A 24,395-nucleotide genomic window follows, 5' to 3' on the forward strand; every position below is an offset into this window, starting at 1 on the left:
AGCACACCTAAAAAAAAAACCCACCAGGTTATACCACTTGAGAAACTGGCCTAAATTGTTTGACAAATTCCTTCTTCTTCATCAACTTGAGAGGAGCGACGGGGGAAAATGCAGGAAAATTATTCTTGCATCGCGGTAACGGTCAGCAGTCCATTAGGGGGCTACCATCTCAAATCGCCCTTGTTCTAAAGAAGGCGACAAGGGGAGCCCGCCTCTTTTTGCCACCCTGAGAGATTTTTCCGGGTTGCTGAGGGATTGGGGCGATGCAGTAGAGTTAGAACGGAGGGATTTTGGAGCTCGGGCGCCCCCCAGTAGCAACTACTAAGCACGTGTGTGAGAAAGCGAAGACCCGCGCAGGCCGGGACCCTTCTCCTCCCCCCCCCCCACCTCCATCCCAGACGTGAATCTTGGCACGTCTGCCGGTGCCCGGCCGCCCGCCCTTCCGAGGTCACGTGGGGAATCCCTATTAAAAGACCTGCCGCCTCTTCCGCAGCCTCGCGGTACTGGAGCGGCAATTGGAGGGGTTGCAAGGGCTTTGCTCAGAGACCACCAGGTAAGGGAGCGGGCTGGAGGGAAGCAGAGGAAGGAAAAAAAAAAAGAGGGTCGGGCTTTTTTGCACAAGAAAAGCAATTTATTTGTCTGGACTCCGCCGCTCGGGCGAAGGATGCGGCCGGCGTCTTGTGTTGGTTGAGAAGGGGGGGGGATGCGCGTCCACGCATCAAGAATTCCCGCGCGTACGAATTAAAAAAGAGCGGGGACACGGGTCTTCTGAAGGGGAGGTGGAGGGTCGGCCGCTTGCGTTACCGTCTTGCCGCCTTTCGCAGCAAAAGCGTGGCGAGGGCCACTGAATTGCTCTCTGCCTCGGCTTCCTCCCCCTTGCAAAAGGCCGTGGAGTGCCTTTTGCAAGGGGGAGCCTTTTGCAAAGGGAGAGCCCCCCCCCCGTCTCGAGATTTAGGAACTGGACGTTGGAGGAAGGCGGCCATCCCTGGACCGGACCGGTAGGAGGAGCAACCGGTTGCTTCCTCTGAACGAGCGGGCTGCTGGGGCTGCTAAGCCTAGCGGCGTGGATGCAATTTCGCAGCGTCCTGCAAAAAGCAGCGGGGTCGTCGGGCTTGTCTGAAGCCTCCGCTTGCGGGTTACTCTCATTGCTGCACGACAAACACCCCCCCCCCAGCCTACACCCCCGCCGTCGTATCTTTTGAAACAGCTTTTCTTAATTAAGGCTGCGTTTGTCGACTCGGGGGCCCTCGGGCCTCTTCGGCTTGGCCTCTCGCCGTGGGGCTTAACAGGCTTCGGGCTGCCCCAGCGTCACGGTCGGGCTGGCTCCTGCCTCGCCGCCGCCGCTCCTTGAATTGGTTTTCCTGTGCAGACCTGGCGTCTCGGGCTCCGAGGCTCGTGGTCGCGTCCTAGAAGGCCCTTTTGTCTCCTGGACAATGGTCGTTTCCCTCTTTGTGACCGGCATGCGTCGAGGAGAGAGAATCGGAATAGAGTTGGAAGGGATCTTGGAGGTCTTCTAGTCCAGCCCCCCCCCCCCCCCGCTCAAGCAGGAGAACCTATACCATCAGACAAGTGACTGTCTAGCCCAGTGTTCCTCAACCTGGGCAACTTTAAGATGGATGGACTTCAACTCCCAGAATTCCCCAGCCAGCTTTGCTGGCTGGGGAATTCTGGGAGTTGAAGTCCATCCATCTTAAAGTTGCCCAGGTTGAGGAACACTGGTAGCCTCTTCTTAAAAACCTCCACTGATGGAGCGCCCACGATGTCTGAAGGCATTGAGCGTGGAGATTTGATTAGTTGCTTTAGCCGAGGGGCATTTCCCAGTGAGCTGCATCGATTTACCGTCTGTCCCGGAATGACCGGGATTTAGAACAGTCGGGAGGGGAGGGGGGAAGCGGTAGGGTTTCTTTTTTTTCTTTCCTTTTTTTTGGCTCTGTATAGGAATCGGCCCCTGGCCAAGTGGCTTTCTTTCATCCCTATAGCTAGATGCAATTGTTCACCAGTTGCACTCGTTCCCCCGGGGGACGGTGTAATCAATTTATATGGCCCCGCATGGATGCTGAGCAGGAGAAGCCGGTTTTATGGCTACAGGGGTTAAAAACCACATGCCGTGTAGAATAACCTTCCTACATAAGGCAACAGGGTTTTTTTTTCCAGCTCCTGACACTTACAGAAATATCCTATTTTATTACTGGCTTGCTTGTCCTTCCTGCAGGAAGCTCAGTGGAGCCTAGGCATAGTCTCTGCTTTTTCCAATATTACTGTTGCAACTGCCCCATCAGATGCACCGAGACACCGGACTATCCCAGGGGCCCTTACAGAAAAGTAGAGCTTCCAAAGAGTGATCAAAACTGTGCAAATACAAAGATGTAAGAAAGTCCTGTTTCTTTTGATCAGTATCCAGGGTCACTGGAGTTCATGTGCCCAAGTGTATCAGATCGTGCCCTGAACCAGACTGCCTTTATAGCCACAGACTTTCTGGACTTTAACTTCAAACAATCGATTTCATACTGTCTGTGATCTTTGTGTCCATAGTGCATTTTGCCCAATGCAAACCATACATTGCTTTCATTGCTTTTGTTTATATAGGTCCCATCTCCGAGTTTTCCAGTTGCCATCTAAATTTTGTGTCTGAATGCGCATTGAGCAAGATGAAAAGAGACTATGGGATGATGCCTCTCTTGGGGTTGTTCTTGCCAGATCCTATGTTTAGAAAGTAAAATGTTGACTATGCAGATTATTGTGCAGCTGCTGCGATCAAAGGCATGCCTCAAGGGACTGTGGGACAAATTTTCATAAAAAATTGTTAAAGATTGTGCAGTTTCCATGGTTAGTGAGGACAATGTTCCTTGTCCTTTTGTTCTGTTGCATCCACATTTCTTGTGTAAAGAAAATAAGGTATAAACCAAATTGAAAATAACCTAATTCTGGCACATTTCCGTAATTAAATTGGTATGTGGGTATGAGATAATGCTAAAAATGAACTCTGATGTAATAGTACAATACAGCAAGTGACAAATATAAGACAATGAGCTTCCTGTCATTCTTTCTTCCAGTGTTACAAGATGTCTCTCAAAGAAAAACTGATTGAAACTATCCATAAAGAAGAAAAAGAACATGCCCAGAACAAAATCACCGTGGTTGGGGTTGGTGCAGTTGGCATGGCTTGTGCCATAAGTATTTTGATGAAGGTAATTGCTGTGTCCATCTGAACTGCAGTGTGTTCCTTGCAATATTTTGGATCCTTGCAATTTGTTTGAAATAGAGGGCTGCTGTGGATCCAAAGCATAGATTGGGAGTACTACAGATGTGATCAGTATCTTTAAACCAGAATGTCTGCTTCTAATTTGTCTCGGTTCCTTCCTTTCAATTTTTGCCCATTGCCTCCAAGATGCTGTGACCTCTTTGAAGTCACATAACATAATAAGTCTAGTGGTAACATAACATGTTAGTCATTTTTAATGCAACTGAGGGAAAAAAACTCCTTAAGGCAATTGATTTTTTTTTAAAATCTGCCGAGCTTCTTTAAGGTACAAATACAAGATGATGTTTTTGAAGTAAGTGGTATAAGCAAACTACATTTCTCTGTGGTTTCTGTGTATTTGGGTCTTACATACTACTAAATGTATTATTTATTTTTGAAATTTTAAGAAGCCAGTCCTGTCTGCCTACACAAATAGATCTGTGGATAAAAAGCTTTTCATTCTGCTGAAAATATTAATACTAGGATACGAGAATTAATCTTATTGAAGGGTCTGAACTGAACCAACAATATTTGTACTACAAATTGTCTTATAAGGTATCATATGAGTAATGTCATCCGGTAGGACCCAAGAAGAGGCCCCTACTCTATTGCAGCATCTGCCCCCTGGGACATCCATCCCTTTGCAGATTTGTTCCCTTGCCTTCAAAGGAGCCGTTCTTCCCCTAGGCCTTGTCTGGAGGCTGAGGGGATAATGAGATTATTTTTTATTGTTCTCAGGGCAGTGCCTAACATGTTTTTCTTGTATATAATTTTGTGAAGATGGCTTTTGGGCAGCCTAGTAAATAGACAAATAAATCCGATCTGTCATACTAAACATAAGCCATGCATGAGAGATTATTGGAGGCTCAGAAAACTTGATTTTGGCAGGAAAGTGATAGATTTCATTTGGTATTGCATTTTGCTACCTAGGTTAAGAGCTGGAGAAAGTCTAATGCTCCAGTGTTCAGGTCAGTAAAAATATGTGGGATGCCATTCTTTCTCTCTATTTTTTTTTAATGTTTGACCCTTTTTTTAAGGAATTGGCTGATGAACTCGCTCTTGTTGATGTTGTGGAAGACAAGCTGAAGGGAGAGATGCTGGATCTTCAGCATGGCAGCCTCTTTCTCCGAACACCAAAGATTGTCTCTGGCAAAGGTTACAATCTTTTATGTTATAGAAACCCATTTTTGTTTTAGGAAAGTGGTAACATCTGATATTTCTTGGAAATGAATGGGACTTTGGCCAGGGGAATGAATACAATTCCTTATTTTGTTAAGATAACTGTAAAGTTGGTGCTTCTTAATAATTCTTTTATGGGTTATGAGCTGTAGACAGTGAATTTAATCAGTCACAGACCTGAAGGTCTACAAATTGATGTGGTAGCTACTCATTGTTAATATACTTCTCTCTCACACACACATCCCAAAACAGTATCAACATGGGTAGAATTATATATCACATTGTATATCCACAGTTTTGGAAAAGTTAATCATGTCTAATAGTGATTTTAGTGAGATTATTTACAGCATTACAAAATTTGGATCCATCTCACTTGGTTTTCCAGAAAGGTTAAAAACAGATACTCTTCATTATCACTCTGTCTTGATGGCAGAAGTTCTAGCTTTACATTTTTTTCCGGCTCTTATTTGGCTCTGCTGCTAGACATAAACCAAAATATGTTTATTTTTACACTGTTTCAATAAATTGTTTTGTAGTCAGACTGCCATGGTTACAAAAAAGAAATAAAAGGATTGTAGCTAAATCAGACAGATGTAATTTTTTTCACACATTATCAAAGATAAGCAAAAAGAATTTTTTGGAATACAGTCATGTGAAAAAGAAAGTAGGCAGAAAAGTGAGATCATTTTGACCCCAGAATGGTCTTTGACCCACAAACAAATTGTGCTGCCATTACATGTATGGATTTATGGGGCAAATAATAGAAACAAAACATTCACAAATCAGAATTCTAAAAGAGCCTGTGAACTCACTACTGGATAGAGCAGGCTACTGTTTGAATTGCTGTTTCAGGACTGTTTTCTTTTTGCTTCATTTAATCACAGCCTTGTGTTAGCAATGTAGGTCATAGCATTTCATGACAAGCCATCTCCCTCACCTTTGTCATTAACAGAGGGATAGAATGAAGATCACGTGAAGTGTTAATACCACTTTACAATGCCTTGGTAAGGCCACACTTGGAATACTGTATCCAGTTTTGGTCACCACAATGTAAAAAAGATGCTGAGACTCTGGAAAGAGTACAGAGAAGAGCAACAAAGATGATTAGGGGACTGGAGGCCAAAGCATATAAGGAATGGTTGCTGGAATTGTGTATATTTAGTTTAATGAAGAGAAGGACGAGGGGGGACATGATAGCAGTGTTCCAATATCTCAGGGGCTGCCACAGAGAAGAGAGAGTCAAGCTATTTTCCAAGGCGCCTGAAGGCAGGACAAGAAGCAACGGATGGAAACTAACCAAGGAGAAAAGCAACCTAGAACTAAGGAGAAACTTCCTGACAGTTAGAACAATTAACCAGTGGAACAACCTGCCTCCAGAAGCTGTGAATGCTCCAACACTGGAAGTTTTTAAGAAGAGACTGGACAGCCATTTGTCTGAAATGGTATAGGGTTATCTGCCTGAGCAGGGGGTTGGACTCAATGACCTCCAAGGTCCCTTCCAACTTTATTATTATTACAAACCCAAGAACTATGGATTTGGGTTGATTATGTCTCTGAGGCTATAAAAGAAACCTGGACTTTTCATTGACTCTGCTTGAAAAGAATTAGTAAAATAAATTAATAGGATGTGAACTTTTGTATTACTGGGTTTTTTCTTCAAATGTTTTTTTGCATGGAAACTTGAACATTTTAGCAACCATGGGAATTTGAGGAAGTTTGAAGACAGGTTTACATTTCCTCTTGGATACATTTAGAAACACTTAAAGTAATCATCCTCAATGAACTTTTAGCACTGTTGGACTGTGAAGCCCCCCCCCCCCCAATTCACAGACTTCAGGATGGGGAAGGCTGATGTAGCTACTTGCAACCTGTAAGAAGGGCATAAATTCCCTTTTCATGATTTTGCATTTCTCGTACTATAGCCCAATTCTTCTCTGACATGAAAAGTTTCATGCAGTCGATTCACCCATCACACAGATAGAAGCTGAAATGTATGTTGAAGGTATAATCTCTTGTTTGGCAGATTATGCTGTGACTGCACACTCTAAATTGGTCATCATCACTGCTGGAGCTCGTCAACAAGAAGGCGAATCTCGTCTTAACCTGGTTCAGCGCAATGTGAATATCTTCAAATTCATCATTCCCAACGTTGTCAAATACAGCCCTCACTGCAAGCTGCTTGTTGTTTCCAATCCAGGTTGGCCATCTCCCTTTCTGAATGTTTATAGTCTATTGTTTATCGTCCAGGGTTTTTAACGGGGGAGGAGCATCTGTCTCTTGGATGGAAATTTAAAAGAAATTCTTACTTTTCTCTTATGGAAACTTATGAATACTGAATCCACTTTTCTACATGTTCCCAAACATCTGGCAGGTCCAGTACAAATGTAGCAATACCTTTCTTTATAATGAGACTGGAAGTCAGTTTTGGGAATGTCGCTAAAATGAAGACCCAGATTGTTGGTGGCAATATGCTGACTTTGTAAACCACTTAGAGAGGGCTATAAAGCACAATGAAGTGATATATAAGTCTAATTGCTACTGCTATCTTGAGAAATTCCTATGTACAAGTGAAAATAAATGGGCAAACCTGTCTAACTTATAATTCTGATTCGGAGGCAAGGTCTGCAGATTTTCAATAATGACTAGCAAGCTTTCTTCACAGTTTCTGCCCTTAACTATGGCAGATATTTTTCAATTTATTTATTTTTTAATCTACAGTGGATATTCTGACCTATGTGGCATGGAAAATCAGTGGCTTTCCTAAGCACCGTGTTATTGGAAGTGGCTGTAATCTGGACTCTGCCCGTTTCCGCCATCTGATGGGTGACAGGCTGGGTATCCATCCTCTTAGCTGCCATAGTTGGATTGTTGGAGAGCATGGAGATTCCAGTGGTAAGCAATATTTTTTCTCTTAGCATTAAGCCTAATTACGTACTAAATAGAATGGACAAATTGTTCTGGAAAAAGTTGCAGGTTTGCAACATTTTATGAAAGTTTCCAGGATTGTAGAAACGTGTTGTGTTGTGTAATCTACTTGCTGGCCTGCACCTGAAATCTTCTGACCTCTTTCATGTTCATGGTGCGTGTGTGTAAAATTTTAACAAAATCCTTTTGATCTAACTAGAGCTCTGCTGTACTGGAAGTACGTTTGGCTCCTGAATGTTAGATTTACACGCTGAGCAAACCTAAAGAAAGCTTTTCTCTATTCCCTTCTCAATATAAAAGTTAATCTCCCCTGCCCTATGAAGGTAACACTAGATGAGCTATATTTGACTTTAGTTCTGTTCAGGAAAGGTCAGTTCTGTAATCCAAGTAGGCCAAACTTTATATCAGTCTAAATTCTATGCTCCTAACATGGGAGTTCAAAATAAATCTCATTGTAAGAGACTCTTGGAGTTTTATAAAGGAAGGCTTGGTTTTTTTTTAGAGTTTGTCCTGTCTGACACCCTGGCCAATCCTATACAGGTTAATGTAATAGCTGAGAGTAGCTAATTTTAACAGTCTGTATGCACAACATGGAGTATAAAAAATTGTATAAAAATTATTTGCAGACTTTAGGGAAAAGTCATCTTAACATCTAATTGTATTGTTTTTCTTAACATGATGTCAGGGTCCAGGCTAGCACTTTTTACTCCCATTGTGATGATTTTCCTCCAGCACAGCCAGTGCATTTTGCATTACGGAATAGCTGAAAAGATGCTGACTGTTGCTTTCAGTGGAAAGATATATCAACTTCCCAGTTCCATCATTGCATTGCTTCACAGGGAACACTAGCCTGTCAAGAACTTCCTCAACTTTGGCAGATCTCCAGCACCTTACTGTTTTCTTTTTCTCTCTCTTAGCACTTGCTTTTCTTTTTTCTTTACTTACCTCCTGTAAACTCCGAGTAAACCTCCCAATATAGCTGCCTAGCATGCAGATGTCCATAGATATATTTGAGTCAACTTACAGGACTGGAAACAACACTCTGGGCACCATCTGGCCTTAAGACCCACTGTATCTCCTATCATTCCCACTAATTCCCTAGGCCAGTGGTGGCGAACCTATGGCACGCGTGCCAGAGGCGGCACTCAGAGCCCTCTCTGTGGGCACTTCTCTAAACTGCTGGTGGCGGGCTGCGGAGCCCCAGAGTGCACTGGTCGAGGGGCCGGCAGACTGTGGCTGCTGATGGACACTGTTGGCCCCCATGCACTCGCTGGCCTCTGTGTGCGGGGGCTGATGGTGTCAGGCAGCAGCTGCCCCAGCCCCTGCCTTGCCTTGCCCTGAGATAATGGCACCCCCACCCTGCCTCGCCTCACCCCGCAGGATGAGCATCCAACCCACCACCCCACCTGCCAGAGACCCCCTGGATCTCCCCCAACCCTGCCCGGCACCCACAGGCGTCCCTCCCCACGAGCAACATCGAGGTGACCACGCCTACCTTGGCCACACCCACCCAGTCTGCCATGACCACCGCACCCACGCCCACCTGGCACCCGGCAATAAATAAGTGGGTTTTGGGTTGCAGTTTGGGCACTCGGTTTCTAAAAGGTTCGCCATCACTGCCCTAGGCCCTTGGACTAGTGCAAGATAATGGAGCTGTGAGGAATAGATCTCAATTGGCCCAGGGGACATAGGTTCTTAAATCTGTTTGCCTACTTGACATCCTAACTGTGGAGTCTTTTAGCATCATCAGACATATTATATGTCAAGGGAGATTAAATCACTTTAAGGACATGCTTGGCAATTGAGTAGGACTGTTTCATCAGCTGAGGACAATAAATCTATACAGACCAAGCCTATTTGAATCCTTCCATGACTCAGCCTTGAAGCACTTGACATGGGAAGTGGTATTTATAAATTGCCATAACTTAGGATCAAAATCTCAGCCATTAGGCACTCCACAAGGAAGGATTTCTGCATCTCCCACTCATACTGAGACCCAAAGTTCATGAACAAGGTGGACTTGATCTTTCAGTAGAGCCAGGAAGAAATACTCCCCTCTGTCCCAGTCCCCAAACCAAGTTATTAAGGTAAAAATGCACAATAGGCAAGTTGTTGAGAGCAAAGCAGGAATTCAGATCTAGTGCCATTCCAAAAAGCCCACCTGGGCCACAGGGTGTTTGACCATGAAGTCCTGGTGGATCAAGATACGCATGTAAATAGCCTACAATAGTTGGAACAACTCTGCCTTGTGAAAAATTGTGGCCCATTCCATTGGAAGCTTTGTATCTTCCTTAATAAATCACTAAAAGCTTAGTCCTTATGCTTTGGCTGAAGTCACCTTTGGCAGAACAATACTGTAGGAAATAGTTCAGGGCAAGGATCTAGGATTCCATGCCGAGAGACTGCTCTAGTGCATTTTACTATAGAATGCTTTGTTACAGAAAAATAGCACAGTGGGCTTACAATGAAGGCCTTTAGTGTGTCATGTTTCTTCTTTGTTCTTATGTGTTTCAAGTGTTCCTCTTCCTTTGAGCTCTCTTTCTAGTTTGCCATTCCAAAACTAGGAAGGGAGCTTCTTCACTGAAGGAGAAGTCAGAACTTTCTAGTCTTACATCAGGAGTAGGAAGGAGTTACTCCTTGTAGAATGTCCTACCTTCATTATAGACAAGGGCTTTTCATAGTTGAATCCAATAGACCATTTGATGAGATTTGAGGTTTCTTACAAGTGTCCAGGAATATTTATTCTCAATAATTTTATGATGTTACATTAGACATTGATAGTTTATTCTTCAATTGTGTAACCTTGTACACTGAAAGGGTTGCTTTGCTTTGCACTTTGTGATACCTACCTACCCCTATGCCATATATTACAAAATACTTGGCTATCTACCTTAGACAAAAATTAAGTACATAATACAGGAAATACTTAGTTAATCATTCTTGCTTTGGAGTACAGTGTTGGATCCTTTTCACTTCTACTAGTTCATTTTTGCCAGTCCTCCATTCCAATAAAATTATCAGGAAAATGTTAGTCAGATATCATACATTTGCGTTAATTGCTTGGTCTCCTTTTCATTTTGGTATCAAGATAAAATTGCTACAAAATTCTGTTTCATCCAGTAAACTCTTACGTAGTGAAACTGAGCAAAAATAAAAGATCAGAAATATAATATCCAACTTTTAAAATCTGTTGCTAGTTTTCCTGTGCCTGAAAGGAGCAGGGAGGGATAAATTATACATAGTACATGGTGTCCAAGCCAAATTCTAGCTGTAGAAGCAGAGAGGACCATTCACAGCTTGCTTACCATGTCCAAGCCATTTTATATATAATTGCAGTGCCTTCATAAGAAAATCAATATGTCAATATGTTTGGGTTTCATTAAAAGAATTAAGTTAATTTGTTTTTGAGAAGGATGAACCTCGGGCATTTATCTCACTCCATAAGGCTAGTCACTTATTAATTATACAAGGAACTTGTGTTCTGAAGGTAAGGATAATATTTAAAATGTGGGTTGAGGATAAAAGGTCAGGCTGAGTGGCTAAGGTTGAGTGGCTAATTCCTGAGGTTGAGTTTCATCCCTTAGAATAAGTTTGAGAGAACAAAATATATTTGCGCAAAAAGTATCAAAGCTGGAAGAGCTTCACATTAATTCCAGTTATGTTCGAAAAAAGATCCAAGGTCCACAATAAAGAGGCACTGATTTGTCAGCAAGTCAGTATGAAAAGGAGCTGTTGTTAAAGATTTACTCACTTCTTTCCTGCCAAAGTTGTTCAACCAAAAATGAGGGTAGATTTTGAGTCCTGATTATCTGGAGCTAGTCCAATATCTCTTTCTAATCGGGTCAAAGGTTCAAGCTGTTCCTTTACAGTAAATGGATCTTCATTGCTTACTAGAATGTATCCCATATTTGGAACCAGCTCATCAATTTTCACTTGTTTCAGAGCTTTCCTGAAACTCATGTATGGGGAATTAAAGTTGTAGGGTTTTTTTTAACGATACCATATAATTTTGTAAATATAATGAGCTTGTGTTCTGAAGGCATGAATAACCTGGAAAATCTTTTTATTTAGTGCCTGTCTGGAGTGGTGTGAATGTTGCTGGTGTCTCCCTAAAAGAGTTGCATCCTGAGATGGGTACTGATGGAGACAAGGAGAACTGGAAAGAAGTCCACAAGCAGGTGGTGGACAGGTAACTAATTCAAATTTATGTGGCTAAGAATCATATAAAACAGGTACAGTACATTAATGTGATAAAATTTGATCACTAACTTAGGTAGTTCCACAAGTATTATAAAATCTCAAACATTATGGTATATTGGAATTTATTGACATGCACTGTCTAAAGTACATGTACATGAACTAAATCTGAAAGCATTGGTTTAATTTGCAAATCAGCTTATTGTATTTTAGATCATTTCCTAGCAATATAATTTTGCAGACCAATCTAACATTGTAATCTTTTGTAGTGCTTATGAGGTGATCAGGCTGAAGGGATACACATCATGGGCAATTGGTCTCTCTGTGGCTGATCTGGCTGAAACTATCATGAAGAATTTAAGGAGAGTACATCCAATTTCTACAATGGTGAAGGTAATCAACTACTTGTTAAGTCATTATGGTTTTATAATTTGTGTATTTAGCCATGATTCAGTTCCAACATCCTGTATCCAGCAGAAATTGGAATGCAAGCAAGACTTAAAAGTTCTGAAATTCTCTACACATGCCAGAGTGAATATGGACCTCAAAAATACCAGCCCCACACACCTCAGAAAGGGAGTGGATTTTGTTGAGAAATAGCATAGTGAAGGCAGAGAAAGGGCAATGAAAGATACACACGCAGCGGAAAATAGCCTTTGAAATAACAAAGAGGTGAGGGAATAGCAATCCAAAGGGAGAAAACATTAATGAAGCACTTAATGGGGAAAGAACCGTCATGGAAGACAAAGTAGTTATCACTACATAACATTCAGTGGGGAAAGCCATTTAAGCAGTGCTGAAAAAATAGCAGCAAAAAATCCTTAGGAGTAAGAATGGGCAGCATGCAGGTTTTTGGAAGAGTGATAGAAGCTCCTTTTTGTCTTGCAATGTATGTTTATTGAATATATAGAGGGAGTGTGTACTGTGCTTGCTTTGGGATTTCAGAAAGAGAAAAGAGGGACTGAAAAGATAGTTCATATTTAATCACGATAGATTGTGAAGGGGCAGGAAAGAAGAGAAAGCGGGCAGATTAGGGAGAAGAGGAAGGAAGGCTTGCATACCTTTCAGTCACATGATTGTGGTTTCTCAAGAAGGGTTAACCAAGCCTTCAGAAGAGGGAGGGGGGGTCCCTTTCAATCCTGAAGCCATGATTCTCCTAGGGTTCAGGCCAGTTCAGAAGGTGGTTCTTGGCATTCTGTTCCTTTGTCTGACCTGGACTAACAAGGCAAAGTTGGCTATTTCTTTTATACTACAAAACCCAATTTTGAAAGGGCAGCTCTAGGGATCTGAGAAGGCTGTGCTTACAAGGCCTAAGGGGGCAATAAAGCAAAAAGAGCCAAGTTTGCTTCTGGGATACTCAGTAGCCCTCTTGTGTCTGTAAGTGGAAACCCAGCTGATCAGACAATCCCGACAGCATTATCTGCTTCCTTCCCAGAGGCCAGTCCATTAAAGAGCCCCGTCTTCAAAAGATGTTCCCTGGTATTAAGGATAACTTTCCAAGGTGTGGAAAGTTAATAGTGGCTGCCTGGTTCTGCAGTTTCCCCCTCAAGAAAGTTCAGCTAAAGATGGAGAGAAGAGCTCAATATGAGCCCCTGTCCATTCTTTCTCTTTCTGGTCAAAAAGTCAATTTTTATAGTGTCTTCTCAAGTTCAGTCATTCAGAGGGACAAGTTCAAAAAGGGTTTCCTATTTCTTAATGACTCTCAAGATAGTTCTGTCAGGCAGTATGGGTTTCACAACTGGCAATCCTGCAGCTGCAGGAGTGCAATCACTCCTTTGTACAAATTGACACGTATGTAAAAAGGCTGGGCTCAGTCTCTGTGCTGTAGCTACCATCCTGTTTTAATCCCTCCCCCTGTGTATGCTCTTCCTTTTTTCTTATATTCAAGCTAATTGTTATCAGTGGTGTGTGTGTGTGTATCAAGATTCTTAACAGTCCATCTCCCTCATAGAGGGAGTTTTTAGTCCAACCAAGCCTGCATGCTTGTTCCATCTACCCATAAATTATGTGGCTTTCTCTTAATTTCTTCCAATGTCTATTAAGTTTAAAGAAAAGTGGAATTTCATGGACATAAATATTTGACTTTTCCAGGGTATGCATGGAATCAAAGATGACGTCTTCCTAAGCGTTCCATGCATTCTGGGCTCTTCAGGCATTACAGATGTGATCAAAATGACTTTGAAGACTGAAGAAGAAGATAAATTGAAGAAGAGTGCTGATACACTGTGGGGGATCCAGAAGGAGCTTCAGTTTTAAGTCTGTCTCTTTGCTGTTTACTAATGTGAAACAGGTCTTAGTTGATGGTTATTTGCACTTTTCAAACGAGACAATTCCTTTACAGTATGTATCTAAAGCCTCAGTGGTTAAATTACAACAAAATTCCTGTTCCTCATTTAGAAACAGAAGCTGCAAGATTCCTATCTTGATCTGTGACCAGAATAGGAATATAATGTGGTTTTATGAAGGGACATAACAGTCGATCCAGCATTTACTTAAAACACTACTAAATGAAATTCTCCTGCTTTCCCCCAGTTGATATCAGATCAGAAAATAAGTTACTTGGTTTTCCAAAGACTTTGCTATCAAAAATGATTGGCAAATTCACTGACCAATATTTTCTGCTGACAGGTGACTTAAATTTCCACTACTAAGCAACGGTAAATGTATATTTCCTGACATCACTGCTTCAGGTCTTTGTCTATATTTTTCAAGAGAAAACTGTACTCTCCTGTGGGAACTGTGTATGCAACATTTAGAATTGATGCAATTGTCTAGTTTTAGTACCAGCCCAAAAGAGCAAAATAAACATCAATTACTTTTGTCTGTCTTCATTCATTTAATACACACCCACAGTTCTGGCAAGTGCTCAAGACGTCTAATACCATTTTTAAAAACGAACTAAAATTAGTGCCAAAATTAGTATCAATTAAAACTGAAAATGGAATGAAATGGACAAACCCTTCTGAATGCTAGGGGTGTGGACTGAATATACTCATTGCCGAGGAGTATTACCTAAAAAGGCCATTTCCTAGATGCCAAAAAGACATTCACTGAGATAGCCTAGAATCTTCAGAAAGGCCGCCTTGCAGTCAAAGCATTTATAATGGGAAAGTCTCCAAGATGTTTAGGGCTTCTGAAGTAACATCAAAACCTTAATTATGTCTTGTAAAAAAATTTTCAACCAATGCATTTTTTTAATGCTGGGATTGGATACGAGCCACACTTATGGAGATAAAACACATTATGATAGTCAACATGGGGTGTAACCACGGCACAACAGTTGCCTACTTTAGAAGGGGAGTAACAATCATGCCACAATTGAAAATCAAGGCGCATGTTGATGACCTGCAGCAGTTTCATGTACCTGCCGAACAAGATGAAATCCTCTTGTTCAAGAGCATAGGTGAAAATGACACCGCCCTGAGTCCTGCGGGAGAAGGGCGGTATATAAATTAAATTAATAATAATAATAATAATAATAATAATTAATAATAATAATAATAATAATCCATGAAGCTGGCGATAGAAGCCATGGCTGACGAGTATCAAATGCTCTAAGAAGCTGCAAAGCCATGCTGCCCTCCCCATACAGTTTCATCTGGTTGAAGCATTAAACAAGAATTAGATTATACGGTTATCAGCAGGAAGCTTCAAGAAAAAGTATAAACCCATTTAAAATTTAAGTACTATAGCAAATGACCTTAGTGTTCCTAGTAAACACTTTGGCAGAAAGGAATTCAGTGAACATTTGACAATATACTAAATCCATGTTTGCTTGAAGCAGAGGAAAGAAAAAGCTTTGGCTCTTCCTTTTTTAGGATTGTTCAGAAATATTTTCCGTTAGTTAAACGGACATTTTTTATATATGTGGTCTCAAACAACACAATACCTTCCTTACAAAGGCAGTTCTGGTGTTTCGAAATATATGCAAGGGTTTGTTTAAGATTCAACAGAACTTGCCTGCTGCTACAGTCCATAAATTAGCATGATCTGAAGAATACCTATGTAACAAGCCCAATAGCAATAACACTTAGACTTATATACCACTTCATAGTGCTTTACAACAGTTCTCTCTAAGCAGTTTACAGAGTCAGCATATTGTCCCCAACAATCTGGGTTGTTACTTTTACCAACCTCGGAAGGAGTCAATCTTGAGCCATTGGGAATCGGGGTGCCACACTGCTGGCAGAATTCACCCGCAGTTCTTCATTCTAACTACTGCACCACCATAGACCAATGCAATACATAGGTGAAGAATTCCACACTGATCTTAAAAGAATATTGCTACGAACAGCAGACTGAATACAACCATCAATCTTTACAAATAGAAAAGACACTATATAGGTATGCACAGAATTTACACATCGCCATAAATGATTTGTGTTAAAGCAGTTCTGCAAATCCCAATACATTTATTGAGGAAATTTAATAAAACATTTCATATTTGATCCCTATTCCTATCTGAGATTGTGGGAGGCTAAAATATTAAATGTGTCAACATTCAGCTCGAGAATCCAAATAAAACTCGTTTCATTCTGTTTCTGAAAAGTTTACTGTTTATTGGATACACTGCATGGTTATATCAAAGTAAAACTAACTGAGGTTCTAACACCAATTCATACACATAAACAATAATTTTCCCAGCCAAATTCCCAATGTCTTAAAAAGTTTGCTTTGTTATGGGAACCATCTGCTTCAAGTCCACACCTGTTCTGGTGTCCTTGACAAGGCTTCAGACTCCCATGATCTTTAGTTGAATTGAAGAAGTTCCATTTCTCCTTCTTACCCACTTGAAAGTAACACCTCCCCCCCTTAATCTAAAGGCAAGTTGAAACACAAAAGCACGTAGCTACCAAAGTTTCACCCTTGACAAAATGTAGTCATAGAAGGTTTGTCTAAAAACAATGTTCACGTTTTGGAAACTGTTTTTCCAGTAGTAGGACATTATTTAAATGTTATTAAAAACAAAAACTACTTAGCAGTAATTCATACTTATTCTAGGCATTTAGCAGATAAAGTTGCTGAAATCAGGTCATAGTTCGACTCCAGCTGGGCAGGACCTATAGAAATTATTGAGGTATGATCTTGCCTAGTTATCTGGGAAATTTCAGCTGGTTGGTCCTGTAGAAGCAAGCAAGGCCCTTGCTACTGTGAATGCTACCACCTGTTTATTATATTTATGTTGGATTCAAATAGTAGTGAATGTTTTTTTGCAGGAGAGGGTTATTTGCCCTGTCTTGAAGCAGTAGTAGTCCATCCACTCCTCAAGAGATAGTCCTTGGATGTAACAGTACTGGTTAAATTTCATCCAGCTGCAACCTTCCCTTTTTGTTGAGAAGGTGGCAGATGCACAACTTCAAAGGACCCAGAAGAAAGTGGACCCGTTTGAAGTTCAATTCATGCCAAGTTATAGCACCAAGATGGCATAGATTATGTTTATGGATGCCTTCTGGAGGATTCAGGATGGGGGTGGTGCATATATTCTTGCCCTCCCTGCCTGATTTATACAGGTAGTCCTCAATAATCACAATTGGGACTGGCAACTCCATCACTAAATGACACCCATCCCATCAAATCCAGCACGAGATGCGTATTATAGATCCTATCCATGAAGGAATGTCATCTGACAGGGCCCAGGAAGAGAGCTTTTCCTACCCTGATGCCCACCCTTTGAATCATCTTTCGCCTAGAACAGGCATGTCAAACTCGCAACATCACATGATATCACGCAACATATTGGGACTTTTTCTCCATTGCCGGCAATGAGTTTCGGTGTGACGCATCCGGCCCGCAGGCCGGCAGTTTGACATGCCTCCCCTAGAACTTAAAATAGCTCTAGCTCTTCTGGCCTTTAGGAAGGGCCTGAAGACTTGGTTGCGCCATTATGCTTTGGGAGGGGTCTGGTACTAGCGGGCTAGAGCCCGCTAAAGGACTACATTATTAGTAAATTGAATTGCACTCTCAGATATATTATTTTCCATGGTTTTAATATTTTTTTTATTGTTTTAGAGGTTTTTATTGTATGAATTTGGTTATTTTTTAATATGTGAGATTGGTGGCTCTATATATAAAATACATCTTCAGAGCAAAGAGTGTGATCAGACAAGAAAATGAATTCTCCCTCTTACAAAATCAGTTCCAGAGGGTTTAGATGTCCATGATGAATATGGGAGAATCAAAGCACGTAGGATTCCTGTTGCATAGGAAGACTGCTTCACAGTTCAATCATAGCTAATAGTTAGTGAATTAATCTTTCATTGGTTTGTTTGGTTATAGTTCTCCTTTAAAGTAATTTAAGCTAATCACCACCATCAAATTTGTTATTCATTCATCAAATTAATGGCATATTTTAAGAGACGTTTTAAAGAATTAATCTAATTAAAAAAAGAATAAGTGATTTAATAATGAGCAAATATATTTATGGCTAATAGGGGAGAAGTGATAGTGTTTTTTCAATGCAAGGAAATGTCTACTAATTATGTAGGTATGCAAAGGATCAGATCATGAAACAATTTTAAATAATGTAAAACACATTTTATCTCAGCCTCCAGTTATCTTCTAGACTTTTATTACAAATTGATCTTAGAAGTTCACAGGTAACAATTCCAACTATATTCTGCAGATGTTAAATGAAAACAAAGACATGCACACTACACAAATGTCTATAGCACACACAAAACAGGCTAAGCAATGGATTTTATTTAGCCATCGGTCCACCAATGTAAAAGGTTTACAGAAAATTGAAAGTGCAATTCATGAAAGCTAGTCCTTACCAAAAAGAAGAGAAAGAAAAATATATTATCCATTCAAAATATCTTACAATTGAATGATGTAATAACTTATTTTTTCCACCTACATATTCAAAGGAAACTCAGAATATGATCATTTGGCCCCCACTACACTTCCTCATGCCGTCGATTAGTAGAGATCACTGAGTCCTGCAGTCTTCCTTGCTTTCTGCATAAGCGCCCTCAGCTGGAATTGCTTGCGAGACAAGAGACGGACATGCTGAAAAGAAGTAAAACAAATCTAGGATGAATCACACAAGAGCGATAAAGCAAACATGATATACAGGTATTTGAGACTGTCAATTACTCCAGTATTGAAGTAAATATTTACAACTCCTAATCCGGATTTTCATTTTGAAAAGAGCTTGTCAAAATAAAATGTACTGTAAGAAAAATCGTTTGATTTTTTTAGTACCTTTCCTTCCCCAATAGATTTTAAGTTTACTTCCCAATGTTTTCAGGAGGTTTATACCTTTGCACAATGTGTATTGAGGTTTTTACTAAAAGACAGTTCATTTCATAGAATCAAGATCACGTGAAGTATTAATACCACTTTACAATGCCTTGGTAAAGCCACACTTGGAATACTGCATCCAGTTTTGGTCACTAGGATGCAAAAAAGATGCTGAGACTCTAGAAAGAGTACAGAGAAGAGCAACAAAGATGATTAGGGGACCGGAGGCTAAAGCATATGAGAAACGGTTGCTGGAATTGGGTATGTCTAGTTCAGTGATGGCGAACCTTTTAGAGACCAAGTGCCCAAACTGCAACCCAAAACCCACTTATGCATCATTGGGTGCCGGGTGGGTGTGGCCCATTCGGTGGGTGTGGTTCATTAGGTGGGTGTGGCCCATTGGGTAGGCATGGCTGCGGTGGTAACAGCAGACTGGGTGGGACTAAAAAGTTCAATCAATCAATTCCAACTTTGCAAGATCTTTTTTTTCCCGCGAGAAGTTGAAATTGACTGATTGATTGAACCTTTTTTTTTTGTACACGGCTGTGGAGGCCTAAAGCAAAAAGGTTTTATAAAACCCAGCTGAAGGCCTAGGACTGGGGCGACGGCGCGTGTGCCCACAGAGAGGGCTCTGAGTGCCGCCTCTGGCACCCGTGCCATAGGTTCGCCACCACTGGTCTAGTTTAATGAAGAAAAGCACTAGGGGGGACATGATAGCAGTGTCCCAATATCTCAGGGGCTGCCACAAAGAAGAGGGAGTCAAGCTATTTTCCAAAGCGCCTGAAGGCAGGACAAGGAGCAACGGGTGGAAGCTAACCAAAGAGAGAAGCAACCTAGAACTAAGGAGAAACTTCCTGACAGTGAGAACAATTAACCAGTGGAACAACCTGCCTCCAGAAGCGGTGAATGCGCCAACACTGGAAGTTTTTAAGAAGAAACTGGACAGCCATTTGTCTGAAATGGTATAGGGTTTCCTGCCTGAGCAGGGGGTTGGACTAGACGACCTCCAAGGTCCCTTCCAACTTTATCATCATCATCATCATCATCATCATCATCATCATCATCATCATCATCATCATCATCATCATCATCATTATTATCAACTACATATTGATAAAATCATAAAATCAACAGGAGGCTGCTCTAATTAGCAGAAATGGGACAATATTCTAAGGCACTAACTCTACGATGTAAACGCAGATCGTTTCTATGCAGGTGGTCCTCAACTTACGACCACAATTGAGCCTGAAATTTCTGTTGCTAAGTGAGACAGCAATTAAGCAAGTTTTGCCCCATTTTACAACCTTCCTTGCCACAGTTGTTAAATGAACTAATGCAGTTGTTAAGTTAGTACAAGGGTTGTTAAATGAATCTGGCTTCCTCATTGACTTTGCTTGTCAGAAGGGCACAAAAGGTGACCTCAGGACACGGCAACTGTCATAAATATGAACCATTTGCCAAACGCCCAAATTCTGATCATGTGACCATGGGGATGCTGCAACAATCGTGAGCGTGGTCATAAGTCACTTTTTTTTCCCAGCGCTGTTGTATAATTTCAAATGGTCATTAAACACAGTTTGTAAGTCGAGGATTACCTGTATAATACATAGTGTTTTCAAATACCAATTTGGAATGCATTAGCTTAATGAAGCAGGGGTTATAATTGGTTACATTATCAGAGAATTCTGGAAGTTGTAGTCCCAATTCTAGAGAACACTAATTGAGAAATGTAAATAAAGGTACCTAAATCCATGATGTCCCTGTCTTTAATTGACTGTACTACCTCTGCACAAAGAAACAGAAGATGCTTTTTTATAAAGCATGGTGTTGCTATGAAGGATGTATGAATAAGCTGCTGTTCCTACTGATTTTGCTTTGGTGATTCCACTTTCTTCTCTCAATAGATCTCTGTTGAGAGAGCTTCTATTTTATTAACTAAAGTTAGTAGGAGATGCCAACCGCCAAGCCAAGCCAAGCTAAGACAGATTCATAAAATACCTCTCTGGAACTTCAGTGTATGTATACACATGGATACTAAGTATTCCATTGAAAAGTAGCAAGATTATAATCTGAATAACCAGGAGCAGAGAATTAATTAGTGGCAGAGTCCTGCTGGCAAAAGTCAGCAGCAAAGTAAATTAGTGAAAATAAACCAAAAGAAAAATATGGGAAAGAGAAACTAAACAGAAGATGAAATGCGGAACAAGCTATTACTGCATATACTTATATCTTTCTAGTTACCATGTGGATGGTGGGTCCAAAATTACTATCTGCATACCATATTAGATCAGGAAAAGAAAACTGCACTTGTATATCACATTTACTAAATAGCATTAAAGTTCAGAATTAATGTGGACAAGCGGAACTGCCAGTATAGTCATGTATATCTGGTTATTTCATTAAAGCTACCTTGAGAAAGATGTCAAGGTCTATAACTCCACGTCTCAGTGCTTCCCCCAGATAGAAGATGGTATCTTCAATAGCATTTTCCTCCGCATACAAGTTCAGTATCTGTTTGTAAAGTGGTGCTGTAGGAACAATAACTTCATCTATGTCATTGTTTTCTGTCTGACTTTCCATTTTTTCCAAGGCAGAACTTAGCTCCTCATCTTTCTTCTTCAGGAGATCAATGTTTTTGTCAACTTCAGCCTAGACAGACAGACAGGCAGACAGACAGACAACTTGTTTTAAAATGACTTTATATCCATTTAAAATTGACAGTCTAAATTTCACTTTTTGCTGCTGAGCAGTGTCCTTTTTTTTTTTAGCGGTCGCTCCTTTGAGTCAGTCTTCACTAGACTAGTCCCTGCAGTTTTCTTGGCAACATTTTGGGAACTGGTTTGCCATTGACTTTTTCCCAAGGCTGAGACAGAGTAACTAGCCCAAAGTCATCCCAGTTTCTAGGCTGGTATTTTTAATCACTGGCTGTCACGTACAATTACTAATATAAAACAGCCCAAGGGAGTTAAGAAGAGATTTAATAGATTTGAATTAAATCCTGTATTTCCACATATTAACCATTTTCCTCTATGATTCAGTAGTGATATCAGACTGATAGCCCCATGCACATTGCTACTATTCTTAAAAATGGCTTATATCGTGTTTTTTGCCTTGCTGCTGATAATCTTAACTATATATTATTTCATCTACTTTGAATCTTTTATCATTAATTTACCTAGATTACTCTAGGTTCATGTATAAAATATATAATCAGAATTAACCTTTTCAATGCCCTCATAAATTTATAAGCCTTTATCATAAACTCTTTTATTCATACTTTTCCTTTAACTCACTAGATATTACTCTAGATCTCAAATACATTTGAGTATGACTGCATTTTTTCTACTTTTTTCCAATGTTACAAAAGCCATTCTAAAATGCAGCAGTCCGGCCCTTATATTTCTATAAAAGCATATTATTATAAAAATAATTTTCAGTGCCCTTCTTAATAATTCCTAAAGTAAGATTTAATTTCCATAACTGCCTCGCCTCATTCCGATATTTGATCAATTTGTCATGATCTATTTTTTGCTCAGTCCATTGTTTAGGAATAGTGTGTTTTTCCCATTGGGCCTGCCCACTTTGATGGAATCTCTGTTTCACTATAGATATGTGAACTCCCTAATTAAAAACTGCTCCTTCAGATTCAGGGTACATCACATGCATGTTCTAAAGCAAAAATTATTTCAGCTTACCATCTTAAAACAACACATGCTCATGTGCTTCCTTCCAAGATTTCCCAGATTTTAAAATACATTTTAAGTATATAAAAGTTCCCTGTATAATAACACTATGCAATATCCATTTAACCTAACACCTATATCCTATAGATCAGTGATGGCGAACCTATGGCATGCATGCCAGAGGCGGCACTCAGAGCCCTCTCTGTGGGCACGCGTGCCATTGCCCCAGCCCCGCCTCCCCCACGGCCCTCTCCTCCCCAGCAGCCCCCCCGGAGAAGAGTCTCCCCTGGTCGTGGCCCGTGCAGAGCAGCGCAGCCAAGAACATGGCAGCCGGTACAAGACTCCGCCCCCGTGCGCCCGCAGCATCATCTGCTGTGTGGCCGCCATGGTGCTTCAGGGCTGCCTGGGCGATCTGCCACGGTAGGTGGCCCTGCGGGGGGCGTGGATGGGACAGGAGGCGGGGTGGAGTAGGCGGGGCAAGGGGCAGAGCAGAGTGGGCGGGGCAGAGTGGGTTTTGGGCACTCGGTGTCTAAAAGGTTCGCCATCACTGCTATAGATGTTTCAAGGGGGCTTAACAATTGTCTACTATGATAAGAGATTTCTCCTATAATTTTCCTCCATTCTATCCTCTCAATAATATCATTTTTGAGGTTTATTTATTTTATCAGATTTCCAGGCCATGCAGTTTGGGGTGGCTTAACTATAAATAAAACTCTCTCTCCTCCATCAGAAAGTTTTAAAAAACAGACAAGAAGCCCCTTTTCAAAGATCTTTAAAAACTGAGGAGAGCAGTCAAGGGGATACTGTTCCAGAGGATAGGTGCTGCAATATAGAAGGGCCGCCTCCTGGCTTCCGATGGTTATACTACTTACTTAATGGGAGCAGGAGTGAGTTAACTCTATAAGATTTTACTGGATAGGCAGAGACCAAAGGAAACAGATGGTTCCTCAGATAACTAGGCGCTTTGCCAGGAAGGAGTTTAGAGATGACAACCTGCACTTTGAAGCACATCCGAAAGCCAAATGGTAACCAGTGCAGTTCACAGAACATGGGTGTTACTAAGTATGGTTCAACCTGTCCATCACTGCTTATGAGATAAAGATTTGCAACAGTATTCCAGATAAAACCACAACATATAGATTCACATGATAAAATATGAAAGGAAAAGCATCTAAGCATAAGAAAAAGAATCTCTTTCACAGGGAATCTTTACTTCCCAGACCAAGTGTTTTATTTCTATCCAGACGCCTTAGTAAATGATCCTTCCTTTTCACCGAGCTTGTCAATACCACAGATGTAACTGTAGTTACTATATCTCTACAGTTTAAAAGTCGGAATAAATAGAAATGTATCACTCACGTATGATTTGTTTTTCCAATTTGTCTTTCCCACCAAGTGTTCTAAGCCAGGGCTTTTCAACCTTTTCACCCATTGTACCACTTTTAGGATATGGCAACATCCGAATATCACCAGTCGCCTAGCAAGGTGTCAAAAACTTGATGACCCCCCCCAAAAAAGTGATAAAGTACTGGTAGTCCTCGACTTACAACAGTTCGCTTAGTGACTGTTCAAAGTTACAATGGCACTGAAAAAAGTGCCCAAGCCACAGCTGAGCAAGACAGCGCCAGGCGGTGCTCTTCCTCCTGTCCGAGGTTTTCATTGTTGTGAGCATTTCTGTTGAGGATTGGCAGCGAGGATGGGGTGGGGGTGTTTGATTTTATTCCCCCCATCTGCTGGGTGGTTGCAGCAGGTTTTGGTCACTTCACATGACCCTGGGACACTGTGACCGTCATAAATATGAATCAGTTGCCAAGCATCTGAATGTAAATCACAAGACCCTGGAGATGCTGCAACATTCCAGCTGATCGGCGCTTCTTCTGGGCTCAGCAGAAGTGCCAGGATCAGCGCCGAGCTCCAGCTGGAGCCTG

At 41.1% G+C, this 24,395-nt stretch overlaps 2 protein-coding genes across 2 annotated transcripts in view; one reads left to right on the forward strand and one right to left on the reverse strand.

The window, feature by feature from the left end:
* The first annotated feature begins 478 nt into the window (after positions 1 to 478).
* Positions 479 to 14,362, forward strand: LOC107290711 (L-lactate dehydrogenase A chain). Its single transcript, XM_015819614.1, has 8 exons — positions 479 to 553; positions 3,054 to 3,188; positions 4,279 to 4,396; positions 6,444 to 6,617; positions 7,139 to 7,312; positions 11,417 to 11,534; positions 11,812 to 11,935; positions 13,634 to 14,362. Exons 2-8 carry the CDS (start codon positions 3,063 to 3,065, stop codon positions 13,796 to 13,798), a joined length of 999 nt encoding a protein of 332 aa, XP_015675100.1. The 5' UTR covers positions 479 to 553; positions 3,054 to 3,062; the 3' UTR covers positions 13,799 to 14,362.
* A 3,843-nt stretch (positions 14,363 to 18,205) lies between these two features.
* Positions 18,206 to 24,395, reverse strand: part of TSG101 (tumor susceptibility 101) — a 37,905-nt gene continuing 31,715 nt past the window's right edge. Inside the window, exons 9-10 of the mRNA XM_015819616.1 lie at positions 21,194 to 21,433; positions 18,206 to 18,550 (exon numbers count right to left, since the gene is read on the reverse strand). Of these exons, the coding sequence (XP_015675102.1) occupies positions 18,461 to 18,550; positions 21,194 to 21,433 (330 nt within the window). The 3' untranslated portion in view covers positions 18,206 to 18,460. The remainder of the gene's footprint in view (positions 18,551 to 21,193; positions 21,434 to 24,395) is intronic.

This window comes from Protobothrops mucrosquamatus, unplaced genomic scaffold, assembly GCF_001527695.2.
Source record: "Protobothrops mucrosquamatus isolate PMUCROS unplaced genomic scaffold, P.Mucros_1.0 scaffold959, whole genome shotgun sequence".
In the NCBI taxonomy this organism is placed as follows: domain Eukaryota; kingdom Metazoa; phylum Chordata; class Lepidosauria; order Squamata; family Viperidae; genus Protobothrops; species Protobothrops mucrosquamatus.